This window comes from Rhinolophus sinicus, chromosome 1 (assembly GCF_057876585.1).
Source record: "Rhinolophus sinicus isolate RSI-liver-muscle chromosome 1, RSI-T2T, whole genome shotgun sequence".
NCBI lineage: Eukaryota > Metazoa > Chordata > Mammalia > Chiroptera > Rhinolophidae > Rhinolophus > Rhinolophus sinicus.
In genome coordinates this window covers 50,324,567-50,336,795 of record NC_142501.1, presented here as the reverse complement: position 1 = coordinate 50,336,795, position 12,229 = coordinate 50,324,567, and the positions used below count along the sequence as shown (strand labels likewise).

Below are 12,229 nucleotides of genomic sequence, written 5' to 3'. Positions count from 1 at the left end.
TGTGTGGATCTCAGTTTCCATCTCTTAGGAGTGACGAAGAAGATTGGAAAAGAAAGAGACAATGGAGAGCAAAAGGAAAGCATAACCTTCCCTCCCCCCCTCCTCCCCCCCAGTTTATGGTGGGGAACAGGCTCTGAGTGGGAGACAGACAGGACAGAGTACAGGGCAAAAGTTGTGTTTGCTCTATTGAACTGGTTTTGTTTAGTTTGCAAACTGGTGGCCGTAGAATCAAATGAAGCCTGTGGGTATGTTTTGTGTGACCTACACTTGCTTTTAAAATTGTTTGGAATTAGTTGTCAGTATTTAAATATCAGAATTTCATTTAAAATCTGGATTTCTGGCATTTCTTGAAAAAAAGAAAAGTGAAATCTGTCTTTTTCCTACCGAGATAGATGGGACCCATGTTCTTCAGTTCCTTAAGCCCAATCTGCTTTGCTCCTTTATCTTACCTACCTGGGCTCTGGCTGCATTTGTTTTCAGTCTAAATCTGTAGATCTTAATGCTGGCTGAATAATAGAATCCCTTGGAGAGCATTTAAAATATCCATGTTTGGATTCCATCCTAGGTTAATTAAATTAGAAACTGGTGTGTGTTGCGGCGACGTTATCCCTTATTTTTGTAAAGCTCCCGAGGTGATTCCTATTTCTAGTTAGAACTGAAGACTTCGAATTTAAGTTACTTTTTCAAAAGGTTTTGCCACAAGTCCACCATCTTATCTCTGAAAGTGATCCATTAAGAAATACTCTATAGAATCATAAATTCAGAGGATTTTACAACTGGGGGAGATCTTAGAGAGTGCATTAGTTCATCTGCTCTTTTCCTATTTTAAAGTGAGAATACAGAGGCCCAGAAAGAAGGAAAAAATGGGTTCAAAGACTATAACGTCATCTAGTATTGGATGATAGATTGTTTTATTATGTTTTCTCTTTTCAAATAAAGGCATATATTTAAATGTTTCCTTTTATAAATGATCCTCTTTACATGTACAACTTAGTGGTGCTTTAAAATTCTTATTTCTGTTTTTCCTATAATGTTTTGTTGAGAGTTAACTGTCATAGCTTAGCCAGGGGTTAAAAACAAACAAATTCCTATTCCTTGTTTTTTTTGTTCGATAGCAGTCCTTGATCAGAGATGTCATTAGAGCAAAAACACACATGTGTGTTTCTCAAAGGCTGAAATATTCCAGGCTGTTTTCAACTCCTTAAGTTTTTAGTAATTATTTAAATCTATGTATTTTCAGTTGATGAAAACGTTTTTAAATTTTGTGGTGTTTACACCGCTCAAATACACTCACTATTCTAATTAAATTAAGCTTCAATTGAAAAAAAAAAGTAATATACAGTCTGTTCTCCTATATTCTGAGTTATAGGTCAAATTCATTAACTTCTGTAGTTTACCAGTATTTTCTGCGAAGTTTCAGTAGTTTCAAGACATCTCAATATGGCATTTAGCTTAATTCCCAGACATCATAGGCTGGGCATAAGTAAGCAGCTCATCTCCCTGCCCCACACTGAAATGGTTAGTACTTATCCTCTGGTGAGCTTCCTTTAACACAGGGCCTCTCACCCTTGACGCTGCTGACATTTGGGGCTGGATAATTCTTCGTTATGGACAGCTCTCCTATGCATTGTATGATGTTTAACAGCATCCCTGACCTGTCTACACTAGGAGCTGACAGCACCCCCTCACTTGTGACGACCAAAAATGTCTCCAGACATTGCCAAATGTCCCCTGAATAATGGGGGGCAAAATTGCTCCCAGTTGAGAACCACTGCTTTAATCTCAGGCTTTCCTGGACTTTTAGAAATCATGCTAGGAATTCCAGGCAGAGTGGCCAGAATGTTAGCAGTAAATACCTTCCATTTATATAGTAGTTTACAATTTTAAATTCATTTTCACGTAATTCCCACATGCCCAGATCCAATGTAAAATAAATTAAGTGGCAGACCTAATGAAAATTGTGAGGTGGTGCTGTACATGTTGTTTCCTTTATCTTCCCATTTTTGGTTTGTTTTCCTGAGAAAGTGTGTTTGTGAGGATCGCTGATATATTGTCCGTAGCCAGATCATCATAGCTTTCTTTTTGAATTTAGTCATTGTCATTAGTAACATATTTACTATCCCCATGTGCTAGGGAGCTATGGGGTCTGTGATCCCTGTGCTGAAGGAGCTGCGATTGTAATCAGGGAGGATAACTACATAAAAGGATTATTAAAATACCGGGGGTGCCAAAAAAAGTATACATATTTTAAGAGATGTTATCTATGTATTACTTTTTGAAGTTGAATTGAATTATGATAGCAATGTGTACGCAGTATGACGTTTGCTCAAAAGATGGCGTGAATCAAATGAATGCTAGCGTCACCCTGCGACAGACAGGACAGTGGAAGAAAATGGTGAAAGCACGTTGGTCATTCAAGGAGCGCAAGACCATTTTGAAGTGGTATTTGAAATTTGAGAACGTTGTGAAAGTACGACAATGGCGGCATCTGTCTGCAACAGAACCTCCAACACACCTAACAACTGCACGCATCCGCGGTAAGTCTGAGACGCGTGGTGCTGTGTGATGTGCACAAGGGAAGATCCGGGAGGCCTCGCTCAGCAACAAGTCCTGCTGCTTCTGCTCTGGTGTTGGAACAGCTTACATGCTCACCACAGAAGTCTACCAAACAATGTTCGCCATAATCAGAAGTATCTGGACACTGATGACGACCACTATGAATACCTCTTATAATTGCAGAAGTCAAACGTGACTTGTATCCATCTTTTGTTATCGGTATATATTAAGTATTACAATTTTAACACAGTGTTTTCCTTTCTTAAAATGTGTATACATTTTTTGGGCACTCTCTGTAGTAAGAACCCTTGCTAAAACCATTGAGTGCTGTAAGAATTCATCACAAGTAAATACTCAATCACTGGTTGGTCATTGGAAAAAGGCTTCACAGAGAAGTTTGGTTTGAAATTGAAAAATAAAAGAGGACACAAGCAAGCAAGCTGGGCTTTTAAAGAATTGTTGTATTACTTAAGAGTAGGTGTGGGCTTGATGGGAAGGGGGTATGTTCACGGCCAAGGGAATGGTGTGAAAAAAGCAGAAAGCGGCATAAGAGTAAATCCATTGCAGGAATGGAAGGCTCAGAGAGTGTCATGGGAGAGAAAAATTAAAGAGATAGTTATGAACAATCTGGGCTTTGAATTTGAGGTTCCAGGGATTAGACTTCATCCTGTAGACATTAGGAGGAGTTATGATTGGCAAGGGGGGCAGGAGAGGAATATGCAAGACATATTTTCAGGAAGAATCTATGTCTGTAGATGGGAGAGGGGCGAGATCAGTAGGTAGGGAGGAAAGAGGCTGGCAAAGTTAGGATTGTGGAACTGAAAGGAATGAGAGGAAGGGAAAGGACGTTAAGAAAGAATGTGCATATATTTTTTTCGAATTAGCGTTTTGGATTTCTCTGGCTAGATACCTAAGAGTAGAATTGCTGAGTCATAAGGTAGTTCCATTTAAAATTTTTTGAGATACCTCCATACTGGCTGCACCCATCTGCAATCCCACCAACAGTGCACGAGGGTTCCCTTTTCTCCACATCCTCGCCAGCACTTGTTGTTTGTTGATTTATTGATGATGGTCATTCTGACAGGTGTTATGTGGTATCTCATTGTTGTTTTTATTTGCATTTCTCTAATGATTAGTGACATTGAGCATTTTTTCATATGTCTATTGGCCATCTGTATGTCCTCTTTAGAGAAATGTCTCTTCTTGTCCTCTGCCCATTTTTAAATTGGGTTTTTTTTTGGTGTTGAGTTGAACCACTGAGCTGTACACCTGAAGCTGAAGCTGAATAATATTGAATGTCAGCTATAATTGTATCTATATATATTTATATATATCTATATATAGATATATATAGTCACGGGATGTGGAGTACAGCATAGGGAGTAGAGTCAATGTAATTATAGCAGCTATATACGATGTCAGGGGGTAATAGATTGTGAGGGGTGCAAATGTCTATTACATTGTTTTGTAAACCTGAAACTAATAAAAAAATTTTAATTTAATTTAAAAAGAAAGAATGTGGATAGGACTTGCTGACTGATTAGATATGAGGTGGCATTAAAGTGATGCCAGATCCCAAGTCAGCGTGATGATGAGAATGAACATTATCTTTAACAGAAATAGAAAAGCTGATGTGAGGTCAGGTGATGTGTTCAGTTAGGCATGTGGTGTTTGAGGCAATGTCAGACATTCACCTGGAGCAGTCCAGAGGGCAGCTTTCGTCTAGAAAGAATTTTTGGAAATTTTTCTGAGCAGGAACGAACCTGAGAGATCATCTGCCTTCAACTATCTCATTTTACAGATGAAGAAACATGCGGCCTGCTTAGTGATGTGATCATTATCAAGTAGTGTTTATGAAGGAGATCTTATTTCATAATACAAAGGAATTTAGTTTTACAAAATGAAAAAGCCTGGGGGGAAAATCCCAAAGATGCCCTGTGGGATGAACATGACACTACAGGCTTGAAATCTTCAAAAGGAAAGAATTTAGAGTGGAGGGAAGAGTGGAGGTACAAAGAGCCAGCCCGACACTCAGGGTGGGAGGAGGAAGGGAGCTGGTAAAGGAGGACAAGAGGTCAGTAAACAATACTCCATGCTCTGGAACTAGCTGAAGTGAATGAGGACCGAGAAAAGAGGCCTCTTGTCTTGACTAAGAAGTAGTAGCAATCATAGTAGCAATGGCTTACAAGAACCAGGCCGGGCACTACTGTAAGTGCTGCACAAGGACCCAACCATGGAATTGTTATAATGACTGCATGAGGTGGGTATTAATTTATCTCTAGTGTACAAGACAGGAAACTGAGGTGAAGAGGAGTTAACAGACTTGCCCAGGTCACACCGCTCCTAAAGGGTGGAACCAGAATTTGCCAGTCAGGCATGGTTTTGGGAGAGTGATAAGGACAGGAGCAGGTTTTGTCAGACTGTTGGCAGTAAAGAGGGGAGGGGCGGGTGGTAGTTCATGGTTCTAGACAAGGTTACTTTCCAGATACAGAGCTGAGAGTGATGGACAGAAGCTGGGGAAATAGTGATACAGGTCCTAGCAGAGCTGAGACCACTGGCACTTAAGGTTAAGCTGTGAGACTTGAGTAAGAAGAAAGAAAACTCCTTTTCTTCTGAGATTGCTTACTAGCTCTCAGCGTGTTCACTACCAAATGCCATTTTTATTATTTCCCACCTTTCAAGGATCCCAGCTTTTCAAAGATTTTGAGTATCAATTTTAAGCTTTTATGCTAATTCAAGTATAATTTATATGCAATGCAACATCCAGGTCTTAACTATACTGTTTAATGAGTTTTGACTACAACTTTAATATGTTAATTCACTTTCCATTTTTATTACTTAAAGATATATAAAATTGCCAGGCAGAATCTAGGATTATCACATCAAATTAATACAATCGAGCCAAAAACAAGGATACCTGACATTCTTCAGATAACCAGTTTAGCCTGTCGAAGGCCTTTGGAAATACAGAAAAGCAGCTCATACTCATAGATCCATATTATTACCATCTAAGAGCCCAGTGACCCAAAGACTCCACATGGGTAAACAGGCTCAATCAGTCATTGGAAGAGATAACAGGAAGAACAGAACCATCATTAACCTTAGGCCTAGTACTTTCCCAAAACCGCTGACCTGACTATCATGATTGATTCTTAGGAGTTGAGCTGGGAGAGGTATGGTTTTAGTAGTTCTTCAGAATAAAACACCAAAAGTGATTCATCACAATTTTAAAATTAAGTGAATGTGATTGGATATTTAGTGATATTAAAGAATTCGTATTATTTTTTAGGTTTGATAGTGATATGGCGGTAGTTTGCAAAAAAAGAGTTCTTACCTTTTAGACATATGTGATGAAATATTTACAAATGATTGAATGTCTGGGATGTGTTTTAAGATAATTCTGTGTGATGGTGGGGGTAAAACTTCAACAAGACTGGCTCGAATTAATAATTGTTGAAGTTGGTACATGGGGACTCATTATTCTAGTCTGTCCACTTTTATATATTTTTAAAGGTTTCCATAATACAAAAATTTAAAAGGGAGGAAAAAATAAAATTAAGAATATTAGTCAGGGTTTAGTGTAACAGCAATCTTTCCATGTATGTGAAGCAAAAGCAATTTATACAGGGAATTAAGTGCCTATAAATTGTTAGAAGAGATGACACATCAGGCTCTAGGTTGGGCCTTTAGGGATAATTACCAGAATACCACCATTCAACTGGCCTGCTAAGAAAACTACTACCTGTGCCTCCATCAGGAAGCCGGGAAACCAGGAAGCTCGTTTCACATTGTCTCAACTACATGTTCCAGAAACACATCACTTGAGCCAAATCTGATTATCAGGAATCCATAGCCACAATTGTTGGCTCCAGTGCTATCTACTGCACCTGCTAGAATAGTTCCCGTAAAATGGATGCTTTGCACCTACCACCTTGCTCTCTGATTGGTGGAATATAAATCATATATAGAACCCTAGCTGCAAAGGAATGTGGGAAATGTAGTTTTCAACTTTCCATCCTGTATAGAACTGTACTAGAAAGAAGTGGGAACAAATATCGAGCAGGCCAATCTACCGCAAAGTATTAATATATTAGCAATTGAAATTGTATTTTTGCTTATTTATCCCCAAACATAATTTTGTCCAGTGTTTAAGTTACAGCATATTCTTTGGTTTGGTTTTCCCTCTATGATCTTTTTTTTTAAAAATCAGCTTGTATCAAAACCATCAAACCTCGTATTACTCAAGAACACATACAGTATCTTGCTCCCTTTACTCTAGCTAGGCTTATCTGAATGGTCGTGTAAGTCTGTTCTGTACACATTTGGCCTCCTTGTCTGCCTGTGCCATTCCCAATACAAGTAATGCCTTCCCTATCCCCCAATCTAAATCCTACCTAGTTTTAGACATAGTTCAAGTCCTAACTCTTTGTAAAACTTTACTTGATTTCTCAAGGCCTCATTTACTTTCCTTCCTTTCCTCCCTCCCTTCCTTTCTGTATGTACATATGTATGTACATCTGCTCTGAAATCTTTCTGGACTTATTCTTTATTCTACCATATAGTTTGTTTCTATTATACAAATGTTTTATGGTATACTGTCGCTTTCTATGGACATAGTCTTGTTTGCTTAAATAAGCTCTATGCAATGTAAGGCCATACACGTTTATCTGCATAGCCTCTCTTTTGACACTTAACACCATGAAGAGTAGAGAATAAGTTTATGGATTTTACATTGATACGATTACTAAAGTGTACCAATAAGCAAACAACGATAATAATGCTTGCTTAAGAGTACCTCACAATTGAGGTAAAGGGTCAGAAATGTTCTGTGCTGAGTAAATTGTAATTTGTAACCTAATATAAACACTGAGAGATAGTAATTATGGTTGGATTAACATCAAGATCTTCACATGATGACCCCATTCGGCTTTTTAATTAATTGTACAGTCTGATAATTGCTTCAATCTTTCAGTGAAACTATAATTCGTTGTTTCTTGAACTCCACCTCTGTGCTGTTGACCATGTTCTCCTTCACTGAGAAGTCTCAGCTCAGGCCCCATCTCTGCCTGTCAATCTCCTGTACACCAAGCCATGTGACTGTCTAGTGGTAATGGGTCAGATGTCAATTTATGACACAGTCAAGCAGCTGAGCAATCATTAGAAGTAATGTGTAGACCTGTGTTTACTGACATAACCCAGGATAGGAGACCTTATCTTGTTAAGTGAAAAGAATCAGCTTGTATCAAAACCATGTTTTAAAAACTCTATGGTTTGATTTACAGTTTTATAAATGTATGCAGATTTTTATTTGTACTTATTCTTTTCATTTAACAGATATTTATTGAGCACCTACTGTGTACCACATGCTATATATATGTGCATAGAAAAATCCTGGAACGTCATACTCCAATATATATACAGAGATTGTCTCTGCCTGCTGAGATAACCGGTGACTTTTTTCTTTTTACTTGCTTCCTCCTTCATTTGCAAACTTGTATTTTCTAATTTTTCTACAAAACCGTATATTGTTTATCAATAAGGAACTGATAAGTTTTTAAAAAACACTTCTTGAAAATGTTTACAGTGTAATGGTATATGAAAAAAAGTAGGTTAAAATCTCAATGTTAAATAAAAGAGAGAGAGAGAAGAGAGGAACTAGAGAAGGAGGAAGAAAGGAAAAGAAAAAAGAAAGGAATATAAGAAGAAGGGAGGAAATACATCAAAATCTAACAGTGGCCCATTTTTGAGTAGTGGGATTTCTTTTACAGTCTCTGTTCTGAAGGATCTATAGTAAGCATGTATTAGTTTTAGAATTAAAAAAATTTTTTTCATTTTTCAAGAGCCAGTTCAAATGTGACTTTTCTATTAAGCTGCCTCAGATTCCTGAATTTGACCTTTTTCATACTTTTTAAATCCCTTCATCACTTAGCACTGGAAATATATGATAAATTGAATGGATAGTATTTCCTAAGTGTGGCCTCAACCTTAGTGACAGGTGTCACTAACTTTGTTAATTTTCCCCATTTTCTGGTTTTCATTTTCAAGAACAAGTTAGATTTCAGGTAGGTTATTTCATAACAATAAAAATTTATTCTAAAAAAAAGGAGATTTAGGACACAACTAACACACAAAGAAAAGACCAGATGAGGACACAGCAAGAAGGCAGCTATCTGCAAATCAAGGAGGGAGGCCTCAGAAGGAGGCTCGGACCCGTTCTTGGACTTCTGTCTTACAGAACTATGAAAAAATAAATTGCTCTTTAAGCCAAAGGGAAAAAAAAATTTCATGTGATTAACTTAGCACTGGTATTTGCCTAATACTGATGTAATTTTAGTGACCAGGACTTCCTATATTATCTCTATTCTTTTCCCTTTTCGTCCATTTTTTAAATGACTAGTTTTATGTATATATGTTTGCATATATGTGTATATATACGCACGCACACATATATATATACATATATGTGTTATTTGTATACACACACACCCATGCACACACATATATATTGATATGAACGTTTAAATTCAAACAGCAGACTCCAGATCTACTATTAGTCAATTTTTTCTCTCCTCAAAAAACTTTTCTCTAGTACTCTTTTTCCTACCAATTTGTAGAGAGAAAAGACTCCTTAACCTAGAGTGGAAACACCATCCACTGAATCAACTTTCAGCCATATAGGAGAGAGCTAGAAATTACCCAGTCTAGTCCATTTGTACAGGTTTCATCAAAGGGGTCAAAAGGTGAGAGTGGGGTTCAACCTTTTTAACACACTTCCACTTTTACAAAGTAAAGACAGGTTGCAAATATTGCTGCTGTATGAAAGCACTAAACACATTTAGAAATGGCCCAGTCTCTAGTACTACAACCCTAGCTAGAAGAATCAGCCCGCAGCTGCCAGGTTGGCTGTAAACCAGGAGTTCATGGCACTCACCTCTCCCTGTCCTGGCTTCCTGCTTTCCAGGCAAGGCCCTCCCCTGCAGGAAGGCTGAAGCTCCTGGAACCTGAGGTATTAGAATGTATTGATGTGGTAGAAATTGGAAAGGATCCTGGAACCAGGGGAGTTTCATTCTAGATAGGAGACTGTGAGAATAAAAAGGAATAGTGTGTGGCCTATCTGTTGGGAAGAGAAGAAGAAGAAAATTCTGGAAAAAATATCATGCTAGGGTACTTTCTATGGATCCTGAAAACATCAGTTAGAAAATGTTTCTTGGGATACAATAGGATGCTTAGATGGGCACGTTGGTGTTTTGAGTCTTAACTAGGTTACAGTCATCTTACGGAATTCAGGATCAAACAAAATATCAAAATATCATCCAATTACCATTGAAGGTAAAAAAAAAAAAAAAATCTCATTGACATTCTGCTTCATTCCATGATCTCCATCAACTCACTGAGATTCTCCCAGTGAAGGTCCTACACATATGAAGGCCCTGCTTTTGAAAATTCCCCCCTCTTGCCACCTGCTTTTTGATTTGTGATGCTGTGTGTCTGAAATTCTTTCCCCTCCTTATATACTATTGGTGACTCCCCAGAACTTTAAATTGCATTCATCCATGTAGGGGAAAGTGTGAATTCTGCAAATTTTTTGTTTCTCATGAGGAAATATTGTTTCAGGTGGATTAACCTAAATCCCCTGAGTATGAATTTTTAATTCCCTAATTCCCTGACATGGAGTGATTTCATTGAAGAGATTGATTTAATCTCTTGCAGTTGATGGATAAACTGTTTGTTAAATTTCAAAACACAGATTTTCCTTTGCTACTTGACCTCTATGTTGGGTAGTTGATCCCTCATGATGCCATTTATGGAGGATTTGCGTTTTTATTAAACTGGGATGGCTAAATCAGAGGTGCTTTTGTGCCTCTGCAGTTTTACCCAGCTATATATGTGCCCTGTGATCTGATGCATTAAAATAACCAAATTGCTTCCATTTTAAACACTGTTTTATAAAAGAATATCCATATTGCCTGCAGCTGACATGATATTCCTATAAATGTGAGCATAAAGATTATGAGATATGACTCATTTTATAGTTAAAAATTGGGGAGATTTATGAAAGGCATAAAATTTAGAGCCTTTATAACTTGATGTACAAAGATTGCTTTTAATGTTTCAAGTAGCAAAATGTAAAAGTTGCATTATCAGTTAATTAACTTTGTTTATTTATAATAGTTTATTTTTAATCAGTGGTGATATTCATATGGTTAACTGTTTTTCACTTTGTATTTTAGGGGTGTCAAGCTTATATTTTTGCTGCTGTCCACTTTTAAATACGCTCAGAACAGGAGAATTTGGACAAATTTTTTGACTATAAGTACTTTCTAACCATGATGCATTTCAAAAGTGGACTCGAATTAACTGAGTTGCAAAACATGACAGTGCCTGAAGACGATAACATTAGCAATGATTCCAATGATTTCACTGAAGTAGAAAATGGTCAAATAAATAGGTGAGTATTTTTCTACTAACACTTTGTAGCCAATAAAAGAAATGTCTCCAAAATGTTAATTTTCAGTTATTCTCTTGAATTATTCATTACTAAAGTTATGCTCCATTTGAAGATGTAATTTGAATTTCTTATGTGACATCTGTTGGGCACAGTCTGCATTAGCAAATGAAGCAAATAGGAAAGTAATTTATTCATCCTTCCAAATCTTTCAATTGAGTCTAATAAAAATGTATAAATATATTGGACCCCAACCAGGCCTAACTTTTCAAAAGCTGTGTGCTTATGAATCAGAGAGACTATTGGAATTTCACTGCATCCTATATCTGAATGCATACTCCAGTCATCTGACGTGGCCGACATTTTAATCAAGAAATGGTCCAAGTTGCATTTGCCAGTGTCCCTGTGTTAAAACTACAAATGCATCATGACAAGCATCATTTGTAACATGGATTTTAAATAATAATAATAACAATAGTTGAACCAAATGGCTCTTTGAGAAAATATAGTAGAGAAATAGTACATGAAACAGAAAATTAAAGATCCCATGAGAAAGAGGAGGTAGAGAGGCAGCTGTGACCTCAGCATGTCCTTCCAACTTTTGGGTTCTTAAGTTACAAGAGTATGGCCAAATGTCTTTATTAATTTTTAATGATTTGGGGAATTCTCTGACCTACTGATTTTATAGCCAGCTTGTGTGGCTCCCTTAGCAGGAAGCTCTCCAGCTTGGGAGTTAGTGGTACAGCTTGTTGGAAGCATAAAGCCTCCTGAAAGGCTAGGATAAGAGAATACAGGACTGCTTATCAGAACACGAGTGATGTTGCACTTTTTTTTTGCAGGGGGTGTCAAAAGGAAATTAGAGTGGAGAAAAATGGAAACATTATGTCACCTAACCAGGCATCTTCGTAGAAATCATTTCTGATAGTCCTCTCTCTCTACATTCTGAAATACTGTATATATAATTGAAAGTCCAGCATAGGGCTTAGTTGTCATCATTTACATATACGCAGAAGTTTCAGCCTTGCCTCTCCTTTTTCTCTTCCTTAAGTGTTCTTAGAGGTTAAGTCTCCAACCCACACACTTCTTCATTGTCATCCAAGTATAATTTACTGTGTTGTGATATTTCTCATTGTTGGACTCAAGTTCACTTCACCTTTTCTGAGTAATTCTGAGTAATTCATAAGTACCGTTTCTTGACTGCCAGCTGTTTTAACGTATATTGCCATT

General features: G+C 37.4%; 1 protein-coding gene across 4 annotated transcripts in view; it reads left to right on the top strand.

Moving 5' to 3' along the window:
* SLC38A1 (solute carrier family 38 member 1) overlaps window positions 1-12,229 on the top strand; it is a 64,840-nt gene that overhangs the window by 5,309 nt on the left and 47,302 nt on the right. For 3 of the 4 annotated variants that reach the window (XM_019748395.3, XM_019748397.3, XM_019748396.3), the window contains one exon: window positions 10,788-11,005. In XM_019748395.3, coding sequence (XP_019603954.1) covers window positions 10,884-11,005 — 122 coding nt within the window. In that variant the 5' untranslated portion in view covers window positions 10,788-10,883. Of the gene's footprint in view, window positions 1-7,890; window positions 8,006-10,787; window positions 11,006-12,229 lie in introns of all 4 variants that reach the window. The other variant, XM_074325802.2, reaches the window with a different exon arrangement.